Source organism: Camelus bactrianus, chromosome 25 (assembly GCF_048773025.1).
Source record: "Camelus bactrianus isolate YW-2024 breed Bactrian camel chromosome 25, ASM4877302v1, whole genome shotgun sequence".
In the NCBI taxonomy this organism is placed as follows: domain Eukaryota; kingdom Metazoa; phylum Chordata; class Mammalia; order Artiodactyla; family Camelidae; genus Camelus; species Camelus bactrianus.
Window position 1 is genome coordinate 9,545,858 of NC_133563.1, and position 22,180 is coordinate 9,568,037.

A 22,180-nucleotide genomic window follows, 5' to 3' on the forward strand; every position below is an offset into this window, starting at 1 on the left:
AAATAACAGATTTTCAGCGTAGACAGAACAGCCTTATATTGGAAGAAGATGCCATCTAGGACTTGCATAGCTAGAGAGGAGAAGTCAGTGCCTGGCTCCAAAGCTTCAAAGGACAGGGTGACTCTCTTGTTAGGGGCTAATGCAGCTCGTTACTTGAAGTTGAAGCCAATGCTCATTTAGCATCTGCGACTCCTAGGGCTCTTAAGCATTACGCTAAATCTACTCTGCCTGTGCTCTGTAAATGTAACAGCAAAGCTGGGATGAGAGCACACGTGTCTACAACATGTTTTCCTGAATATTTTAAGCCCACTGTTGAGACCTTCTGCTAAGAAAAAAAAGATTCCTTTCAAAATATTACAACTGCCCAATGATAATGTGCCTGGTCACCCAAGAGCTCCGACAGAGATGTCCGACGAGATTAGTGTTATTTTCATGCCTGTAACATCCATCCATTTTGTAGCCCATGGATCAAGGAGTAATTTTGACTTTCAAGTTTTATTATTTAAGAAATACATTCCATAAGGCTCTAGCTGCCATAGACAATGATTCCTCTGATGGATCTGGGCAAAGTAAATGGAAAACCTTCTGGAAAGTATTTGCCATTCTAGGTGCCATTAAGAACATTTGTGATTCATGCGAAGAGGTCAAAATATCAACATTCACAGGAGTTTGGAAGAAGTTGATTCCAACCCTCATGGATGGCTTTGAGGGATTCAAGACTTGAGTGAATAAAGTAACTGCAGATGCGGTGGAAGTAGCAAGAGAACTAGAATTAGAAGTGGAGCCTGAAGATGGGGCTGAATTGCTGCCATCTCATGATAAAACTGTCATGAATGTGGACTTCCTTCTTATGGGTGAGCAAAGAAAGCGGTTTCTTGCAGTGGAAACTACTCCTGGTGAAGATGCTGTCGAAATTGTTGAAATGACAACAAAGGATTTAGAATATGACATAAACTTGACTCTAATTTTGGAAGAAGTTGTACTGTGGCTAAAATGCTTTCAACAGCATTGCATGCTACAGAGGAATTGTTCGTGTAAAGAAAAAGCAATTGATGTGGCAAACTTTATTGTTGTCTTATTTTAAGAAATTGCCACAGCCGCCCCAGCCTTCAGCAACCACCTCTGATCAGCCAGCAGCCATCGGCATCAAGGCAGGACCCTCCACCTGCAAAAAGATTAGGACTCACTGAAAGCCCAGGTGATAGTCTTTTTAGCAATATTTTAAAATTAAGGTATGTGCATTGTTTGTTAGACATAGTGCTATTGCATACTCAGAAAAGTACAATACAGAGTAAATATAAATATTACATGCACTAGGAAAAGAATTAGTGTGACTCATTTTATTTCAATATTCACTTTACTGGCCTGGAAGCAAGCTCCACAGTATCTCTAAGGCGTGCCAATTAAATGCTTTAAAATTCTCTTAAAGTAGGGTGCTTGCTTTTTAGCTCCGGTGGCTGTCATACAAGAACAAGCCAGACACTCAAATCATGTGGCTTCCAATCATAGGAGGGAATCTTTGTTGCAGGGGTTGAATGATAACCCTCAAAAATTTTATGTTCATATCCTAAGCCCCAGATCTGGTACACGTGACCTTATTTAGGAAAAAGGTCTTTGCAGACACAATGAGAAGGATCTCAAGATGAGGTCATTCTGGATTAGGGTGGGCCTTAAATCCAATGACACGTGCTTGGAAGAGAAGAAAAGGGGGGAACAGAGACACAGGAGAGCACCGTGTGCAGACAGAGGCAGAGGTTACAGCGCTTGTCTGCAGGTCCAGGGGTGCCAAGCATTAGCAGCAGCCACCAGAAGCTAGGAGGGGCACGGAGCCCACTTCCCTGAGAGCTTCCAGAACAAACCAGCCCTGCCAACGCCTTGATTTGGAACTTCTGGCCTCCAGAACTGTGAGAGAATACATTTCTGTGGCTTTTAAATCCCCACATTTGTGGCATTTGTTACAGCAGCTCTGGGAAACTAAAGTCACTGCATCAAGTCATGACAATACTTGTACTGGTGGCAGCTGTCAACACCTAACAAAATTTGGGTTTGAGAAACTTTCTTGAGGGAATAAGTTCAGGAAGACTTAACAGGTTGCTGAGTTTTTACTCCTGCACCATGGGCCATGAACCCTTAAGCAAACAAGACTTATCAAAGGACGTTAAGACAGTTTTCAGAAACGGGAGACGCATCTATTAGCATTTTTTACTGGACAAAAAAGCACGTGTACAAAGCAATATCAATGTGTCTAAGGTGTGCAGAAAACTTTGACAGTCTCCACGTGACAGCAGAGCTGTTTTACCGTCTATCAGTGAATGGCTTAGAGGATAAGAACAACGGGGTAGAGCGGAACAGGTATTTCTTGTATAAGGTTAAATAGGAATGCTTGACATGTCTCTTAGTTATATTTTCTGTGTATTCCTGTGTGTCCATTTTACATTCATTTACTCATTTATTCATCGAGTTTAGGGGGTACGTCTTGTCTGGATAATGTTAAACACTGGGAAAGTAGCACTATTTAAGAGTAGTGGAGCTAATGGAAAATGCTGGTGATAAATAAATAAGCAAATAAATAAAATACTGAGATGCAGTGTGAAGGAAATAAACAAGGTAACATAACCACCCAATAAAAAGTAATTCAGCTAGTCTTGTTTTTTGCTTGTTTGTTTTTGGCATAAAAAAAGCATATTAAACATAATCGTGTTGTTCTTTATTTGTCTCCTTATCAGTATTCTGTCTCCTTCTGAACTGTAAGCACCGACAGATTAGGGACCTAAGATTTTCTGCTGTTCCTCAAGCGTGGGGATGCCGCCTAGTATATAGGAGACACACAGTAAACATTTTTCAATACATTTGTTGATGGAGTATGTGAATATGATGGAGAGAAACTGATAGAGACCCTGTGCAAGAGTGGGGGAACCAGAAAGCATTTTATTTGTATTTGTTTTTAAAATCCTTTCCTTTTCTAAGCTAAGGCATTTTTAGGGGAGAAATTTTTCAGCTGGAGAAGGTATGGAAAAATAAAACCTTATAATGCAAAAACTTGGCCGATCTAGGCTCAGCGTTTGACCAGACCACTTTGGTTTCTCTTTATTGCTAGATATGGCATTTGCGTTTAACATTTATGATTGATTTTTGAGTTTTAAAAATGCTTATTAAAAACTTCAAAACAAAATCACAAGACTATCTTTTAAAACATAGCTCTGAAGTATCAGGAAACTCAGTTTCTTTGGATTCAGTGATCTGCTTTCTTTTCAGAATTTTAAGAGATTGGCTGGCCTGCTAAAAGCACAGGTTTGCTTTTAAAACCGCCCCAAGTATAGTCATAAAGCCTTATTCTAAATTTGTAGAATATAAAATGGTTTTCTTTTGCTTTCTATTTTATTTCTTAGCTTTCAATATTTACTTTAAAGTCAATGAGAAAATTTGAATTACCTAAGAGAAAAATGAGCAAAAGACAGAACAGTAAACTGTTATAATAAGTGAATACATTTTAAAGACGAAGAGAAAGAATATAAAGAAACACAAAGAGCCAGAAAGCAAATGGAAGACTGTTCTATTCTTTAGCAATCAAAGAATTGCAAATTAAAATAATGTTAACTTGTTTTGCATACCAATTTGGAAAGAGACATTTTGAGGAAACTGGAAGTCATACACTGTTGTTGTGAAAATAAATTGTTTCAACCTTTCCGGAAGCAATTTGACAAAATGAATTAAAAGTTTTAGAATATTTATTTGTCTCTGACCTATTAATTTCACTTCTGAGATATATGTTAATGAAATAATGAAGTATATGACTATATTGCCATAAAGATAATTAGGTTAAGTGCTATTTAAGGTAGCAAAATATTGGACTTCATTTAAGTTACCAACAAGAACAAAATAAAGTTATAGCGTTTTATTTTAATCTAATATAAAGTATCTGGCCATTAGAACTATTTTTCCACAGGTTTATTTATTGACATGGAAAGATGCTGAAGATATATTAAAGGAAAAAAAGTAAATTAAAAATTAATTGTTGCAATATTATGTAAAAATATTTACATATTTTGGAGAAAGAGAGACAGAGACTGAGACAGGAAAAATGAATTATACCCAGATGTGTTTTGAGGGGTTGTTCATGGGTGAGTAGATTGTGGCTGCTTTTAAATATTTTTCTTATTTGTTTATGACTTTCCTATGGTGAACACACAAGCTTCTATATTCAAGTGTGTATGCTTTATTTACAAAGTAAAAATATATAGTTTTGCTTTAAAGTTTCCCTGGGGAAACCAATAGAATCATGGACAAAGGACATAAAGAGACAGTTTGTATAAAGAGACATTTGGGTGGCTGTCCTGGATGTGAAGGGATGTTTGAATTCATCGAAAAAATGCAAATATAACATCATTAAGATACCACTTTGAACCAAATGGATTGGCCCCAAACGTAGAAATTTGGTGAGAAAGAGGGGAAATAGAATTCTGGTCAGAGTCTAGACTGACACGAACCATTCTAGAAAGTGAATCTGAGGAAGCACATTTAAGTAGATTTTTCTGCAATTAACCATCATTCCAGGTCCCAGAAATAAGGAGTTTTTTTTTTTTTTAAACAAAATCAAACTGACTCTGTTTTATTACAGATTAGTATAAACTTATTATGGACTTTGTTTTATTATTATTTGTATTTTGGACAGAAAAAGCAAATAGGAGTCCTGCTCCACCTAATTCACATGAAATGAGTTGTATTAATAAGAGAAGGCAATTAAAATCTTGGTAAATCACATGAACTTAGATTTTGTGATAAATGAGGAGGAGACGGCTCAAAAAGGTCAGCTATGTGAATTTTAGGAAAGCAGACTTCAAAATTTTACAGCATTAATAGAACTTGTTGAAGCCTCAGGAAGCCACCAGCCCTGGAGTGATAGGGGCCACTTAGAACACAGGATGAGGAAGTGACCGCTTGGTCAGAAACTTGTCAGATTTGGCAGACAATGAACACCTTATGTATCCTGGGAGTCAGTCATAGTACCTCACTCCTAACTCAAAAAAATATTTTTAAAAATTTTATAAACAAAAAGACCTCCAATATCATTGGCATTGAGGCTTCCTCTGACCCCTGTTGTGGGACTGGTGTGTGATGATGTGGACAGGCGTGCAGGACGTGTTAGATCATGGAGTAAATTTTAGCCTTATAAAAACTCATTAAAAGCACATGATCAAAGATTTTGTTTTCCAAAAATAATTATAGAAGCTTAGGAAGAAAGAACACATGTGATCTGGTGATCAAGCTGCGAAGGAACCAGCCCTCAAAGAAAAGCAGAGGGGCCTCAGCATGATGCCAGCCAAGCAGGACAGGACCGGTGTGTGTTTAGTACACGAGGGATGCAGTTAAGGTCGGAGGTCTTGTCAAAGGAGGCTGAGAGTAGGGGAGAGAGTCGGGATGGTAGGCATAAGCTGAAGACCTCACGAAAGAGTGAGGATGAAGACTAGGAATATCATGTCTGGACCTGAAGGCCAACTAAGGCAGTGACAGTGGAGACAGGAATAAGGAATTTTATCACAGTGTTGTCTCTGGTACCAAAGAGCTGGAGACCACTGAAAGGTCCGTGTCTGGGGAGAGCGGTAATTGTGGTTGACGGTCACCATGGAAGTTTACACAGCCACCGCTGGAATTAGGCATGCAACCAGCAATGTGGTTCTATGTGGAAAGGTGCAGAGTTAGGGTTGCCAGATAAAATACAGGGTACCCAGTTCAATTTGAATTTCTGGTCAACAAATACTTTTTAGGATAAGTATGTGCCAAATATTTGCTAACCCTGGCAACCCTAGTTATCAGAGCACAGCACAGTTTGTGAAAATGAAAGCCATGTACACAGGCAAATCAACCCAGCATAGTTCCTAAGAATACAGAGCAAACACACTGATAGCTGTTGTTTTGGTGGGGAGGATAGTGGGGATAAAGAAATAAATAGCTATTACATTAAAAAAGAAAGAAGAGAGGGCCTTGAATAGACAGGTGGGGAGAGTGAGCTGAGTGTGATTAACTCAACTCTGTGCCCAAGTCCAAAAAGAAGTTAAAAAAAAAAAGTTTTTTTGCATTCTCCTGGAATTTCTTCACTGAAGTCCTGGCTAAGAAACAGATACTCTGTTCTATGGAACAGTCCCCAGGGATGGCTCAGGCACTGCCAGCACAATTAAGTGGCAGGAAAGTGAGCAGGAGAGGGAGTGGGTAGGTGACAAGGGACTCAGGAGGGAAAAAAATGAATAATTTTAAAAACCTACTCAAACATGAAATTAATGAACAAATCCGTTGGGAACATCGCTTCACCCAGACTTACTCTTTTATTAGAGGAACGTGCTTACATTCTTAAAGAGTAAATGTTAGTGGAAGGCTACCAGTGAGCGCAAATCCTGCACTGTTGCCATAGAGACAGGCAGACGACTAGGCAAAGCTGCAGTCTCCCCATTGGAAAATGATGGTTCAAGACATGTCACCCAGTAACTTTTACTCTTTTAAGACCTTTCTCTTTTTTCACGTCACAGCTGATTACAAGGAGAGCTTTAATACAATTGGAAACATTGAAGAGATCGCGTACAATGCTGTTTCCTTCACCTGGGACGTGAATGAAGAAGCGAAGGTGAGTGAGAAAGTAGCACTGATTCGTTGTTCATACCTTTTTTTTAAGTTTTAAATTTTTTTAGCATCTTTATGGTGGTGTAATTCCTGTACAGTAAATTACACATATTTCGGATGCACAGTTTGATGCATTTTGATAGATACATACATTTAAATAACACCCTTTCTCTGCAGATTATTCTTTTACAAACGCCTCTGTAAGTAGGGAAAGGTCTGTTAGCTTGAGCCAGAAAAGAGGGAAACCAACCTATTATCTTGCTTTAGAAGTCACACATACTCAACTATGGCCCCTAAGTTGCCTTTTAGGGAGCAAAGGAGAATGGGGGTGTACCTGTTTCTCTGTGGCCTCCCACTGACTGGGCCAGACGCCTTGTCCCTCCCACATCCTGCAGGCCCCCAGGCTTTATTTTAGCACTTGGGGCTGCAGGACTGGGCTGGAAAACCTTTTCTACCTGCACTGCAGCTTTCTCAAACACCTCTCCTAACTGCCGCCTTCTTCAGAGGCAGGAAGGTGTTGGGAGCTGACATCTGCCCAGGTAAGTGGCTGGGCGTGCCTCCTGCACCCCGGCTCCTTCCAGGCTGCACCCAGGCTAGGGAGGGAACAGAAAGCAGGGCTGCAGGTCTCTGAAGTTCACCGCCTGAGGTCAAGCCAGCACTGTGACCTTGAGCCATTTCTTTCTTGTTGACCTTAAGCTTCAGCTTTTCTTATTTCCGCCTGGTGCAGGCACGGTTACGAAGGGCAGTGGGAAAATCTTGGCCAGGTGTGTCCTGAGGATAGACGTCTACCACTGCACTGGTTTGGGTAAAATGTAAGACTTGCTGATACTCAGATTTGCTGGAAAACTCCAAGCTTCTCTGCTATGCCCACTCTCCTTTCTGTGTTCTGTAGTTTTTGATTCTTGATCCTTAATTGGCACAAAAGGGAAGGTTCCAGATGAACCCCCAGCTTATTCCCTCCTTCAGTTCTGCACCATCTAGGAGGGCGTTAGAAGACTTTGTCTTCGAATTAATGGAAAGGTCAATGTAAACAAGTCCTTTCAATGCTCCATTGTCTGCGAGCCGGGAAGGCTGGGTGAGAAAGGAAACTGGATGGAGTTTGTGGGCATGACTTAGAGAAGGAGATGAATTGCTCAGTGTCTCCTTTCACTCGTGTGTAAAACAAAATAAATGAAATTGGCTTGAGGCCCGAGAAAGGTGACCTAAATGGGCAAGAAGAAACAGAACGCCAGAGCAGCCAGGAGAATGTTCCAGTGGCTCAGTGCCTCTGAGGGAAGGAGGGAGGCCTTGCGAGCCATGGGAGCTCAGGTCCCACAAGACCTGAAGGAAAGTTTCCTCCTGGAGGCTCCGCTCTGCCTCCACTTGAAGTTCCTCACGTGAGCCCCCTGCTTTCTCCTCGGCCCCCTTCTCCCAGGGGCCAGATGACTGTTCTGGGGAAGGAAAAGGCTGTCTCTGCAATGGCACAAGGGGCCAGGGGTAGAATCCTTGGCAAGTGGTCCGACTTCCTCTGGGCCTCAGTTCCCTCACACAAAACACAACAAAACAAAACAAATGTTTCTGATTGTCTCTGCTGAACCAAGTACATGTTAGGGGAATGATGTGTAAAAATCCAGTCTCTGAGGGAGAGAGGGGGACCAGTAACCATGTAGCCATGTCCTCCACTGGGGAGACAGTGGGATCCTATCCCTGGAAGTGCCTGTAAGTGTGAGCTGGAACTGCAGCCCTGATTTTATCATCATGCAATCTGACAACGAGTGCTAGAGGGTGAATGTGTTACCTTTACCTCTCAATAAGGACCTTTAAAGAGAATGCCTAAACCGGAAGGGATGTCTTGAATGATGGAGGCTCTGTGGTCAATCAGTGAGGTAGCTAACTTGGGGCTGAGTTGACTTTCCTTTCATTTCCCGTAGGTAGGGCTCACTTTTCTTGTTCAAATATGTGTGTTTGTGCACATGTGTTGTTCCAGGCTGACAAATTTAAGCTCATATGCTTTGACAAACGGCAATACTTGCTTGTTGTAGTAAAACTTGTGTCTTTAATACAGATTTTCAATAACTATTATTTGATAGTTGTAACTGTATGCAGTCTGAGTTTCTTTGATAAGTAGTAAAAATAGTTCCAAATGATTTTGTCAAACTACTGGAAGGGCTTTAAAAGAAAAACCATAAAAGTTAAATCCATTTCCTCAGGTAGACTGAGATTTTTTTTTTCTATCCACAGAGTATAAGGTTTTTCTCTAAAATATCACTGATTTTATAATAAGCAGACTGCAAAAACCAAAATGCCATGGCTGAGAAAGGGTTTTCAATAAAGGCGTAAAGGGTGTCCCTCTCGCAGTGGGATTTTTAGTAATTTCCATGCTGTGGACTTCTCAGGAGCAGTTGTGTTTGCTTTTGAGTTCCTGTTGATAACATCCAAACAGAAATCTTTTTTTTTTTTTTTTCACTTTTCTAAAAATTTTTTAATTGAAGCGCAGTTGATTTACACTGTTAGTTTCAGGTGCACTGCAAAGTGATTCAGTTATACATATACATACACATACATATTTTCTTTTCAGATTCTTGTCCATTATAAGTTATTACAAGAAATTGAATATAGTTCCCTGTGCTGTACAGTAGGTTCTTATTGTTTATCTATTTTATATGTAGTAACCACACAGAAATCTTTTGTAGGCTTCAGGATTGGGCCCCGTTCAAGGTCACATGGTGTTTTGGTGTATGTGGCCAGAGGACACAAATTTGTGACCTGCAGCCTTCACACGGTCCACAGAATGTATATATGTATGTGTATAGCTGGCATTTATGTACTTATATTTCAATTTTTTAAATATTTTGCTCATATTTAATAATTAAGAAATTAAAATAAAAACAAACACAAGGTTTCCAGATTCTTTTGGATAACTGAAGACTCTGGCAACCATGAGCCTGAGCGTCTGCGAGGCTGCGAGTGGCTCTTGTGACGTACTGGCTGCTCTCTTTAGTGCTTTCTCTGGGCTTCTCCATTCTGGAACTTTCCCTGCCTGGCCCTCATGGACATTTGAGTTTTCATGCCCCATTCACACCTCCTCAGACAACTGAACATGCAGTTTACATCCTTATTGGCTTTCAGTGTTGGGGAAGGCAGTGACACAGGGGAGTGTGATACAGTGTGGCTGAAAGGATGCAGGCCGTCAGGAACCCACCCGCACTCCCGGCTTCCTTTGGTGACAGGCAGACTGACGCGGACGTGTGTCGGCACTGCCAGGCCGGTGCCTTCCTTTGGAACATCCACAATGGTGGTAAATCTTAATCTTTGAAGATTAAAAAAAAAAATCAGAAATCACTTGGGTCCAAATGTAAATATATACCAACAAGTTGGATAATACTTCAAGGGTAAAAATGAGATTTTTTTTTTTGGCTCAAGACCAGCTTTGAAGTAGCCAATATCCGAAGAGACACTACAACTATACTCTGAGCCACAGCAGCAGCATTTGAGAAAAGTGTGTGTCTCCCTGAAACAGCTTCTTTTGGGATATTTGGTCTTGGTACTTTTACTAAAACAAATAAATAAAACAGCTTCGGATCTGGCAGTCTTCCCACATGCACATCATCAGGACCTAATGATAAGGTTCATGGATTTTTCCAGAACACGACTTTTTCCTTTGATGCTGACCTGCATTTTCTTCTTCCCTCTCATTTAGGATAAACAGAAGAAAGGAAAGAAAGTGAAGCTCTACTCATTTAGTTTAATTTAATTACAGGAAAAAGTTTAGCCAGGGAAGGCGTTAAAACTATTAGTTAAAACGAGGTTGGGGGATTAGCCCCAGACTGCCAGCCGCAACCCAGCAGGGTTCTGGCGGAGCGGCTTGGGGTGCTTTCACCCAGAACCGGTTTCGCTGGCTTTGCCGCAGCATCTCTGCACAGTGACACCTGCCGCTGCCACCGCAGAAAGTGTCTCCAGCAGGATGTTTGTTTCCCCCGAGGGTCTGTGCAGCCTGGAAGCTCATGTAATGTGAACCAGTGTCCCTGGGTCTCTAGGAATGACTCAGGTGGCATCCAGGAGGGTAAGGCTCTGAGCATCCTTGCTGTCACAGCCTGGAAATTGACAGAGGCTGGGGCACAGGGTGATAGAGAGGAAAAAGCACTGAAGTGGGGTTCAGGCATGGGACTAGCCAGCAGGCTTTGTGGCTTCCTCCTTCTGAGCTTCAGTTTCTCAGCTGCAAACTGGCGGGAAGGGGAACAGAGAGGGGTTGACAGAGTAAGGTCACAACCGTATGATTCTAAGGAGAGGACCACCGGGCTACATTCTTTCACATGGCTCCCATTTTCAAGGTCATTTCCATTTTTCTTTCTCCCCCTTAGCCAAATGCTGGTACCTACACAGTAGATTTGTTGGTCACTAATCCTCTAGATGAGAAATTCCCACGCGAAACCCTATTGAATTACTGAAGAGCGGTGAGCTCAGATTCTTGGCACCGAGTGCCGTCTTTCTCTAGGTGATGACATCACCCCCAGAGCAGGAGCACACAAACCCTAATTACAGGCTCCTCTTTCTCCCCGATTTCTAAGGAGATTCTTGAAACTAGGCCCTTTATTTTTGTCTGGGGCAGTTTTCTCTGTTCACAGTGATTTCAGCAGTAAACCCACCTCGATGTGCTACAAAGGCCTCTCTCATGTGACCACAGAGAATCACTTGAGCATTAAGATGCTGCTCAGTGCCTTGAGGAACAAGTTTCCTTTTTTGTGTCTTTTCACCAGAACACTATACCCATTTCCTCCCGTTTCTGTGCCTCATCCTTCTCATGGTTCATGAACTATCTGAGATGAAGGAGGCTTCTTTCCATGAACCCTTTTTTAATCCCTCTGCAGCCAAGCTTTTTGGAATGATCTTGAGCCTGTGAAATCTTCCTCTTCCCTCGCCACCACTAAATAATCAAGCAAACAAGTAAACCCACTACGAGCTCACCCCCCAGTCTCTGTGATTTAAAAAGAAAATCTACTGTAAACTCAGTAGTATGGAATTCTATCTGCCCCGGGTTACCATCTGCAGCCTTTGAGCCCAGCACCTCTGTCTGCAGTAGAGAGACTGCCTTCTGGAGTGACACCCACCCCACCCTGCCTCCCACCCTTTCTCTGGAGTTACAGGAGGGGACTCTGCTTTGCAAGGGGAAGGTTCTTCCTGAATTTTGGTGTTTGGGAGGAACTTGACAGGAAGTCCTATATCGAAGACATAGATAAGGCATATGTTTTCATCCTTGTTAACAGATTTTTGTGGTGAGATTGGGGATGGGCAGGGCCGAAAACTGGTTGGGGTAGGGTGGGGAGCAGAGAGGCTGAGAGAGATCATGGATCATTTTCCTGTGCATCTCAGATTCTGATCCTTCCAAATGTCAACTTTCTTCATAGCAGGCACTGCTAGATTGGGCAAGTGGAAAAGGTGGACTTTGAACTGACATCCCTCTGAATCCAGAGTCCATTTCTTCAGCCATCCCAACAGGGGGATAGCTATAATTTTTTTTTAAAACCAAAGAAGTTTATAAATTTCCTTCCCGAAGAAATTTATAGGGTACAACCTAGGAAGGTCCAGAAAGAAAGAGATCAAAGGAGCAGCCTCATTTCCTTGAGGAAAGCAGTTCAATCAAGTCCCTCTGCTTTTGCCATTCTCTATCCCCCACACCTGCCAACAAAGACGGGCCACTGGTCCAATGCTTCTAGCAACAGGTCTTTCCTAGCCATGCCTTTAGTTGTCCTGGTTCATCACCTGTTGATGTCACATACGTACTGGCCAGAATGAATATGGGAGTGAGGACTATTTGGACTCCTTGCTCTCCTCGACTGAGCGCGTGTGTATGTGTGTGTGTTAGCCTGACATCAGTGACCTCATCTGTGCCGTCACTGCCTCGCTCACTCTGTATTAATTGAAGATCATACTGTGCTTTCTAATATTGCAGTTCTGAGGTGTACCAGTGTTTTCGTCTCCATACCTTACACGTTCATGCTCCATTTTCCCCACTTCTCTCTCCTTTCCCTGGGACCCTGAACTTCAGTTTCATACTCATTTATGTTATTTCTGTACACTTTTCTTCTTTGCTTTTTTTTTTTCACTGTTATGAACAGTGAAGACTGTTCCTTACTCTTTTTTGCAATACCATGCAGGAAGCACAGCATGAAAAAATCCAAAGCAAGAATGACAGTTGTTATTAGAGCAAATGAAGGTTGCAGAAGGCACATAGTGGCTATCTGCTTTCTGTTTGCAACTTAAGAAATATAGTAAACGGAAACCCACGTTTACCAAGCTGGTAAATTGGATCAGTATTTACACATGAGCAGTATTTTATAGATAGATTCCTCTCACTTTGGATTCCTTTGGATGCTTCAAATGAATGGCATTTACCAAAGAGATTGACATGTAATTTTTGAAATCAAGAAAAGATGCAAGCTGAGAGGGTGCATGTTGATATTCCCTCTGGGCCCTATTTCCCTGAATATCTTTGCCTTATTTATTGCATTTGCATATGACTTTGCGCTAATACCAGGGAGATGTCACATGAGAACGGAGACCCAGTCTGATGCGCTGAGATGAGTTAGCTGGCTGAGCAGGGAAATACACATGACAGTTGGGAATAAAAGGTTCTCTTCCAGATTTGTAATTCCATGCTTGAGGAAGAAAATGAAGTTGATTTAATGCCCCAGCACTGCTCTGCAGCTGCCCTGGACCCTCTTGCCTTTATGCATTTGATGCGGCGCGTGTCAGGAATTGCTTCACCTTGTGAGACATAAACAAAGCCCTCATATCAGGTGACTTTCTTTTTTTTTTTTTTTTTTTTTAATGAAGTCCAGGCTTCTTCCTTTTCTCCCTGCGTGGTCAACCTTTTCTCTTGCCAGTGCTGTCTTTTCAAGGTATAACTAGCGGTCAGCAAGCCCAGCCTCGCTTTTTACTCTATCAGCTACTGGTGGACAGGCAAACAGTGCATTGGTCCACGTAATCTCAGTTTTAGTAGCTCAGAAGACAGGCCGCCTGGTGCCAGCGGCAGTGCTCTGATCCCAGCCTACGTACAGGCAGTAAACTGGAGAAAATCTAAACATTCGAACCTTCTTGTACCCTGCAAACTATTCAGTCTCTTTTCACTAATTGAAAGACTGGCTTGAAATTTTAGTACCAAATCATGATGCATCCATTAAAATTGTCCCAATTTATTATTTCTCACCCTCCTTCCTTTTCTCTCTCTCTCAGCACTTCTTTTTTGGTCTAAAAGATCTGATCAGTATTTATGGGGTCCCCACTGTGTGTCAAGCAGAGCACTTTACAATGTTAATGTTTTTAATAGTTGTGATGAATCATGCCTTCCAACCTGGACTGTGTTCTCTTTCTGCCAAACTCCAGTACTGGACGCCAGGGAGAAGAGAAGGTGTGTAAATACTGATTTTTTTTTTACTATACAATGATATCTTTCTAAAATTTTATTTTTTATTGAAGTATAGTTGATTTACAATGTTAGTTTCAGGTGTACAGCAAAGCAATTCAGTTATACATATACATACATATATATTTTTTCAGCTTCTTTTCCATTATATATTTTTACAATGAATTGGATATAGTTCCCTGTGCTATACAGTAGGCCCTTATTGTTTCTTTGTTTTATTAAATACTGATTTTTAGAATGAAAAGAGGACCCAAAGGACTGGCCAAAGAGGCCATACTGCTGAGTGCCCCATGGATTCGTGACCTATTTGGTTCCCCTGACCCCCGTCTCCTCTTTCTGCTTACAAGACAGTCCAGGATGAAATGGAGTTGATAAATATTAAGAAAAAGTTACATCTCAATGCTTTGCCTAAATAGGGCCCAGGTTTCAACAGGTCATCACATGGAAGATTAGAGAATGTAATAGGGCATCTTCTATGGTCTCCAAAGTGAAGAAGGGGTTGGGGAGGGGTCTTAAAAGGTTGAGACACACACTGCAAAGCAGGGCAAATGGCTTTTTTATGTGTTAGCTAGGGCGTGGTGTGGGTGAGGGAAGTTTTAAAAGAGAAAGGTAAACATTTGCTGGAGTCTTTGGTATTGAACTTAAACAAAGCCATGCCTTTGTTCCAGTTTTATAAGGTAATGGATGGCAGCAAAAGCTATAAAGCTGGAGTTAATTCATTTATAGAAGGAATAATCTTTGGAAAGCATCTCACCAGATATATCCATGGCCTGATCTGTTGTTAGAATGTGGAGTATCCATGGTTTCTGGCCCGAATCTGCTGAGGGCTCCGTAACTCACATGCGTGAACTGTTGTGTGTATGCAGAGAATTAGATGACAGAGTCAGATTACATAGACTGTGTGTGTGTGTGTGTGTGTGTGCACGCGCGCGCGTGTGTGCACGTGTGCTGTGCACACACCATGGCTAATATTTATTCAGTGATTACCATATACCAGGCACTCTGCCAGGTGCTTTCTATACATTATGCAATATTCATATTTTAAGTGGATATCATTTTTCATTTAAATGATGAAGAGTTTAAAGCCCAGAGAGGTTAGCCAGCTTCCCTAAGCTTGCACAGCAAGTGCACAGGAGAGCTGGGATTCCTATCCCGGGAATGTGTGTTTGCAGCACATGCTTTTTCCACACCGAGGTTTTGTCCAGGGAGGGGCCCGCCATAGTATCTTCTACATTAGCCCCGGCGAAGGGGCCGTCATTCCCTCGAAGCAGCTCGCCTGCTGGACGTCATGGGCTAGGCCAGGCAGTGGGAATTCACAGACAGACAAGCCAAGCAGAGTGTCTGCTCTCGGAGGACATTCTAGGGGCTGAGAACTCAGACATAACTGTAAATGACTCTACTGTGAGGCAGACAGTGACAAAGATGCTAATGAAAACAGAATTACAATGCCAGGAGAGTTCTGGAGAGGGAGACAGCCCTGCTTTTGATTTTAAATTTTTTTCCCAATTTTTTATTTTAAAAATTGCAAATGAAAAGCTGAAAGAATAAGACAATTATGACCACATACGCTTCACCTAGATTGACTCGTTGTTAGGCTTTTGCCAGATTTGCTTTCCCTTTCCTCTCTCCCTCTCCCTCACACTCACCTACACTTCTCGTCTGAAGATGTCAGCACATCGAGAGGGCGCTATTCTGTGGGGTCCGGGGCACGTGAGGGAGGGTGTGGCCCGTGAGCAGGTGGAATTGAGGAGTGTGGACCTGGGAAGGGGGCCCAGGTGGAAGGGCGGGGCGCTGAAAGGTGCAGAGACTGGGAAGCACAGGAGGACGGGAGGAGGTAGGAGTGGGCTGTGAAGAGGATGAGAGACGCCACGGGAGGGGATGAGATGTGAAGGGAGAGCTCAGGGTGGGCAAGAGGGGCAAGATGGGAACTTTAGAGCTCCCCATTTAGGGGATGTGGAGGAAGAGGAACCCGAGAAGGAAGGGGTGGTTGTAAGGAGAGAACAGGAGAAGGAAGAGGGAGAGGAGGACAGAAGGAGGAAGTGGCAATGAAGTGGATGCTGCAGGCAGTGGTTTCTCACAGCCCGGGCCTCTGCAAACAGCAGCAGCATCACCTGGGGAAATCGCTAGGAATGCAGGTACTTGGACCTCCCACCTCAGACCAACTGAACTGGAAACTCTAGTGGGGCAGAATCTTAACATGTTTTAACATGGCCTCCTGGATGCCCATTACATTTGAAAACCCCTGCTTATCAGGATGCTACTGAGAAGGCTGACTTTGAAAAAAGCAATTTCTTCAAGTAGCAGAGTGAAGTCCAAAGTCAGATAAAAAAATAGTGACATGGCCTTGACTTACAGACAGTAACTTACATGTGCATGTGTTGAAAGGCGTGCGTCGCAGCATTGGTTACAAGGTGAAAAGACAGGAAACAGCTTCATATTAGAGAAATTGTTACTCCCTATACATGGCTCTTTAGAAAAAGAAACAGCTGCTTGTGTTAGCTCACAGCGAAAAAAAATGCGACAATGAATATATGTATGTTCATGTATAAACTGAAAAATTGTGCTCTTCACTGGAATCTGACACAACATTGTAAAATGACTATAACTTAATAAAAAATGTTTAAAAAAAAAAGAAAAAGAAACAGCTGCCTTCCAAATGTACCATCAAGCGAGAAAAGGAGGCGGCAGAACCGTGTGTTTACTTCGCCACCATTTGTACAGAAAAGAAAAGGCTATGAATTTGCATAGCATGTTTCTAGAAGGAGACACGAGAACATGTAGGCCACTCAAGGAACTCTTGGTTGGGGGGCAGTGCTGGTGGGGGGCGGGGTGTATGGTTTCCACGGTTGACTCTTTTGAACTTTGTGCTAGATTCAGGTATGACAAACTCAAAACAAGTTTCAAGTATTAAACAAGAACAGGAAAGGTTTAAAATAATAACAAATGGTCAGAAATGTGAGTGAGTGACTCAGTCTTGGCTTAAATTCTTCCTCTGACTGGGAGCTCATTATGTATGAAACAGCCCCACCCACTGTTACCCAATGTCCAAATTCTTCCTTTTCCTGAGGTGCTGTTTCACAAGACCCGTCCAGGTGACAGAGCAGCGTGGCAGAGGCCGGCCACCTGCAGAGCAAGGGAGGCCCTGCCTGAGAGAGTTCGCCCTTCTTCTCGCCCCGACCAAGCCTGGGACTCTGCTCCTCCTAGAGTGTCACACAGAGATAGTGTCTGTGTTTTTTGAATCAATTCACCTTCATTAAATACCTCTTTATTCAGATTAATGTGAATATAACTAATCTACTTTTTAAAATTTATTTTTATTGAAGTACAATCAGTTTACAGTGTTGAGTCAGTTTCTGGGTACAGCTCAGTACTTCAGACACACAGGAACATGCATATATTCATTTTCATATTCTTTTTCACTGTAAGTTACTACAAGATATTGAATATAGTTCCCTGTGCTGCACAGTATGAACTTATTTGTCAGATTTTGTGAGAATCCTCCTGTATTTCGAAACGAGAGACACGCTGCCAGAGTTCAGTAGGTGTTCTGTGAGATTCAGTGAGTTTGTAGATGTAATTCTTGGTGTATTTGTGGGAGAGGGTGAGCTGTGAGTCTCTCTACTCTGCCATCTTGGCTCCTGGACCCTAACCTACTTTTGAATCATTTGGAAAGAGCATCACAAAATGCCTTGGGAGAGAATCTGATAGGAAGCTATTGGAAGGAGGGCTTGAATTGGGGGACCAGGGATGAGCAGGAAGCCAGCCTTGTGGCATCACTGGGGAGGTAATAAGTATGGGGCTTTATTGACTGTGCAGTGGGGGCAAGGAGGAGCTTGGAGTCAGAGACTAGGCTGGCCGGGCGACCAGGCATCGGAGATACCTGAAGATGAGACCATGGCGATGCTAGTCAGCTGCTTTAGATTTTCATGCCACTTTACGCCTTAAAAACATATTCTCACTTTAAAGTGTCACGGTGCCAAGGTAAGGATTATTACACTCATAACAGATTAGGTGAATGAGGCCCAGAAAGGTTTAACAATTAGTCCAAGGCCATAGTGTCAGGATTTGCACCAGAGACATGCTTTCGAGCCTCCTGCACACTTTTTTCCTCGCTGCGCTTTCCTCTCATTTCACCCTCCAGCTTCAGAGAAAGCTCTGTCTTTCGTCTTACAAAGCTTCCCTTGTGAGTTGATCCCATTTAATCCCTGCTTCCTGGGCTCTTACCTCTCACAAGTCCTCCTCTCTGCAGCCTGGCGTGCATCCTCTCTTGCTGCGTGAACACCTCCTGCATCTTGGAAGAACACCTCTGCATGTGCTGCCCATGGGCCGCCTTCCTGCCCACCCCTCCTTCCTCTGCCAGACTGCCCAGCCGAGGTGCCCCCTCTCCACCTTCCTGTCCTGGCTCACTCGCCCCAGCAATCGGACTTCCCGTCCTTCCCTCCATGAGTCTGGCATCTGGAAGGGGCACAGACCCTCTACTTCTGATCCTGGTGGCCGTTGCTCAGTCTTCACTCTGTCCTCTCTGTAACCTGGATGTTGGGTACTGTGGTCACCATTCTCTCTGCCCTTGGCCTCAGGAATATACCCTTAACCTCATCAAGGGTTCGTTCCTTGATCACAGTGATACAAGCATCTTGGTTGGCCTCTTCTGTCACCAACTGCCTTTTTTCTGGCTCTTTCTGAACCTCCCCAGCACGAATCCTCCTCTCCCATTAGGCTGGTCTCTTCACTCTTTTGAGAGCCAGCATACACTTTCTTCTCTTCCATGTCTCTTTCTTCTAGATCAGGACTTCTATGGGAAATCTTCCCTTGTTGAACTCTGTCCTTTTTTCCAAGTTCTTACAAGACATAGCCTGAGCTATTTGACTTAGTAACTACTCACGTCTACCCCACCACAGTGAGAGATGTTCTATCTCCCCTCTTCCTTGAGGGCAGGGCTCTACCATGGACTTCTGTATCTCCCATGACATCTCCATATAGCATCTTCGGTAGCATATATACATATACGTACATACATACATTCATCCTGATTAGATAGTTGGTGCTCAATTTGTGTGTGTTGATATAGAGATAGATAACATTTTTTGAGGATAATCTGGCTAGAGCAGCTAACTCTGCTGTATCATCTTGACAACTTCAGCTACTAAAAAAAGCAATCTTGGCTCATAGGAGGTTTTGTTTATGAAAGCAAGAACATGGCTAAAGAGGAAAATGTGTATGTAGAAAAGTAATTTTCTCTTCATTCACTGGGCAAACATTTGTTGAGTATGTCCTGTGGGCCTGGCCCTGAGACTAGAGTGAGCTTGAGGCAGCCAAAGGCCCTCCTCTTACGGGCTTACGTTCACTTGGAGCAGACACATGATTAAGCACTCAACAATAAACAGGACAAATCCAAATACTGTTGAGGACTATGAAGAAACTTGAGCAGAGCAGTGTGGTGGAATGTGATGCTGATCGTGGGCTGAGGTGGGAGGAGGAGGAGAAGCCAGCTCTAGACAGGTTGTTAAGGCAGGGATTCCTGAAGAGCGGACCCTGGACTGAAATCTGAGTGAGCAGAGGGAGCTAGTGTGTGACGATCAGCAGGAACAGCCTTGGAAGTGGAGGGCACAGCACAGAGCAAAGGCTGTCCACTGGGGACACGCTTGGTATATTCTGGAAATGGAGAATACTGAGAACTAAAAGAATATGGAAAACTGTGGTAGGATGTGTGAGTAAACCAGACGTGTATCTGTGCATACCCACAGTATCTGTAGGAGAAAATACAGGAATATATTATCAGGTTTTAAATTGCTCCCTTCTGGTGCCATATAAATGGAAGTGTCAGAAAATCCAGAAGTTTCTGAGATCTTCAACAAAATAGCAAGCTTTCTGAGGGCAGGGAATCTGTCTCAGCATTCTTGTGTCCCACCTTGTCACATAATACCAGGCACAGAGAGAGGCTACTTGATAAATATTTGATGAATTAGTACATGGAGGAAATAAGTAATTGCTCACGACTGAGATTTCACATGTTAATATTTACTTTTAGTCTATCTTTCTGTCTCAATTTGGCTTTATCTCTGCACCAAATGCAATCATAGAAATGGGAAAAAAATGCTGAAAGGTAAGAAAACCATCTATAAAAAGGTCTTTAATAATTCTAAGAACCAAGAAGAAAACAGAGTATGGAAACTGTAAGAGACACTTACATATTTGTGCATTGTTTGCGTTTTACAGTGAAAGTGCTGATTTCTTGATATATGCCTGTCCCTGTAATTTGGAGGCTAATGTGTGTGCAGTTTCTTGTAGAAGAGCTCTTTAGAGTATCAACCTTAGGAAATAAGTAGCTTTTTTAGTCTTTAATCATAGGATCTTCTTGAAGATGCAAATACAATTGTTTAAAGAGGAAAATAAATACTCCCCATCAAATTATGGACATTATGATTTTTCAAATCCCAAATTGCTTTGTGAATGAAGATTGGCCCATTTACTTTAATGGCAAGCTGTCAGAAAAATCTTAGGAGTTCATAATCAAGTTAATGTAGCAATTCTAAGCCCATTGATCTGTGTTTATTTTAATAAATCTTACTACACACATAATGTTCAACTGAGAGATATTATATAACCTGGGCAAAGTTGCTTTTCTTGTGTAAGGACTACAAAATGGGAGTTGCAATTCATGTGTCAAAAAATGATTTTATTAAAAATTGTCAGTTACCACAAGACAGCCTCTACTTCTGGAAAGTTCTTGGTACCTTTACAAATGATCAATTTGAATCAATCTTTGAATGATGACAAAATTAAAATGGTATCTATTATCTGCCTGGATACACCTGATTCAACTAAATTTTTTTAAAATAAATTATGTACTGTAAGAATTATAGGAAAACAGCATTCATAGCTCTCGGTTGACAGACCAATTGTTCACGGCATTTCTTTACATAACCAGGGCTCCTACTGAAGTTAAAAAGAACATTCTGTGCTTGACATTTGGATGAACACTTGGTAAGGTAAAGCATACCTTTTCCCTAAGTTTCTGTAATACACATTTACAAACAGTGCTTTGTAGATAAACTTCCAAGAAATTTGCTCTCACATTAGCCTGCTGTGCATAGAGCTGGGACATGGTTGGGTTTGCAAGATGAAACAAATGAATGCTTATCAGTCCCAAGCCAAGGTTTTAGTTAATGTGCTTGCATGCCTCCCAACCCCCCAGCTGCAGTTAAAGTTCAACCATTTGGGTTTTAAGTGCAGTACAGCGAGACTATGATACCATCAAGCACATAGACTGTGCTTTGCAATTGGAGCAGATATCCAGGCAAGAAGAAAGCAGTGCTAATCCCATTATAAAATCTCTGCTTGTTGGGATAACGCTGGGAGCTGGCAACACGATGTAGCAGAGAAGGCAGGTTCTCATGTTTGCTTTTTATAGGATCAGGATGTCATGAATCAAAGAGGGTCCACTAGCTCTTCTATGAAGGACCTTTCTCCACTAAGAGGACCTACGTCTAAGTGTCCGCTGGTAGAGTCCAGTGTGTTGTAGCTCATTTGACCTTTAAGCCCTTGTTTACTGGCGGGGGGGTTGCTGAGGGTTATGCTCCCCCATGGAGGATTTAGTCTGTACTGTTGGATATTGCCAGTAAAAATCTGTTATTTCAGTGGCTCTGTCCCACTCTAGTGGCCCTTATAAATACACATGTTTCGGTAGGTAAGCTTTCTTAGTTGAGACTTGGATCTGACCAGGACACATTTAATACTGCCTCCTGCCTGTCTGGGTGGATGCCCACTGTGAGTCATGTGTGGGGGATCAGTGAGCCAACCAGGAATCCTAACAGCTTAGGAAATACAGGGCACTGTTCTCGCCTGGCTTCTGCAGCACTAGGCAGGCTTTGTGAGGGAGAGGAACGAACCAGTCTGGGTCGAGGCCCCTGTGGCTTACAGCCACCAGCAGGAAGATTTCTACTTGAAATATATAGCCAAAAATATACACAACCGCATGGCTCATCAGAGTGATCGTCTGATTTGCTGGCATAAAGCTGTGCTGATTTACACATTCTGGCCAAGATAACCCTTTTGCCAGTAATGACAGTAACAATAAAAGAAGTCAAGTGTCCCTAGGAAAGTATGCTTTTATTTTTTGACCTGAAGATCAGCATTTGACGAAGCTGTTGTAATCTTCAGAGCACC

At 42.5% G+C, this 22,180-nt stretch overlaps 1 protein-coding gene across 5 annotated transcripts in view; it reads left to right on the forward strand.

The window, feature by feature from the left end:
• The window catches only part of GRHL2 (grainyhead like transcription factor 2), a 143,031-nt gene that overhangs the window by 79,372 nt on the left and 41,479 nt on the right, over positions 1-22,180 (forward strand). For all 5 annotated transcript variants that reach the window (XM_045517228.2, XM_045517230.2, XM_010955781.3 and 2 more), the window contains exon 8: positions 6,522-6,616. In XM_045517228.2, the coding sequence (XP_045373184.1) occupies positions 6,522-6,616 (95 nt within the window). The remainder of the gene's footprint in view (positions 1-6,521; positions 6,617-22,180) is intronic.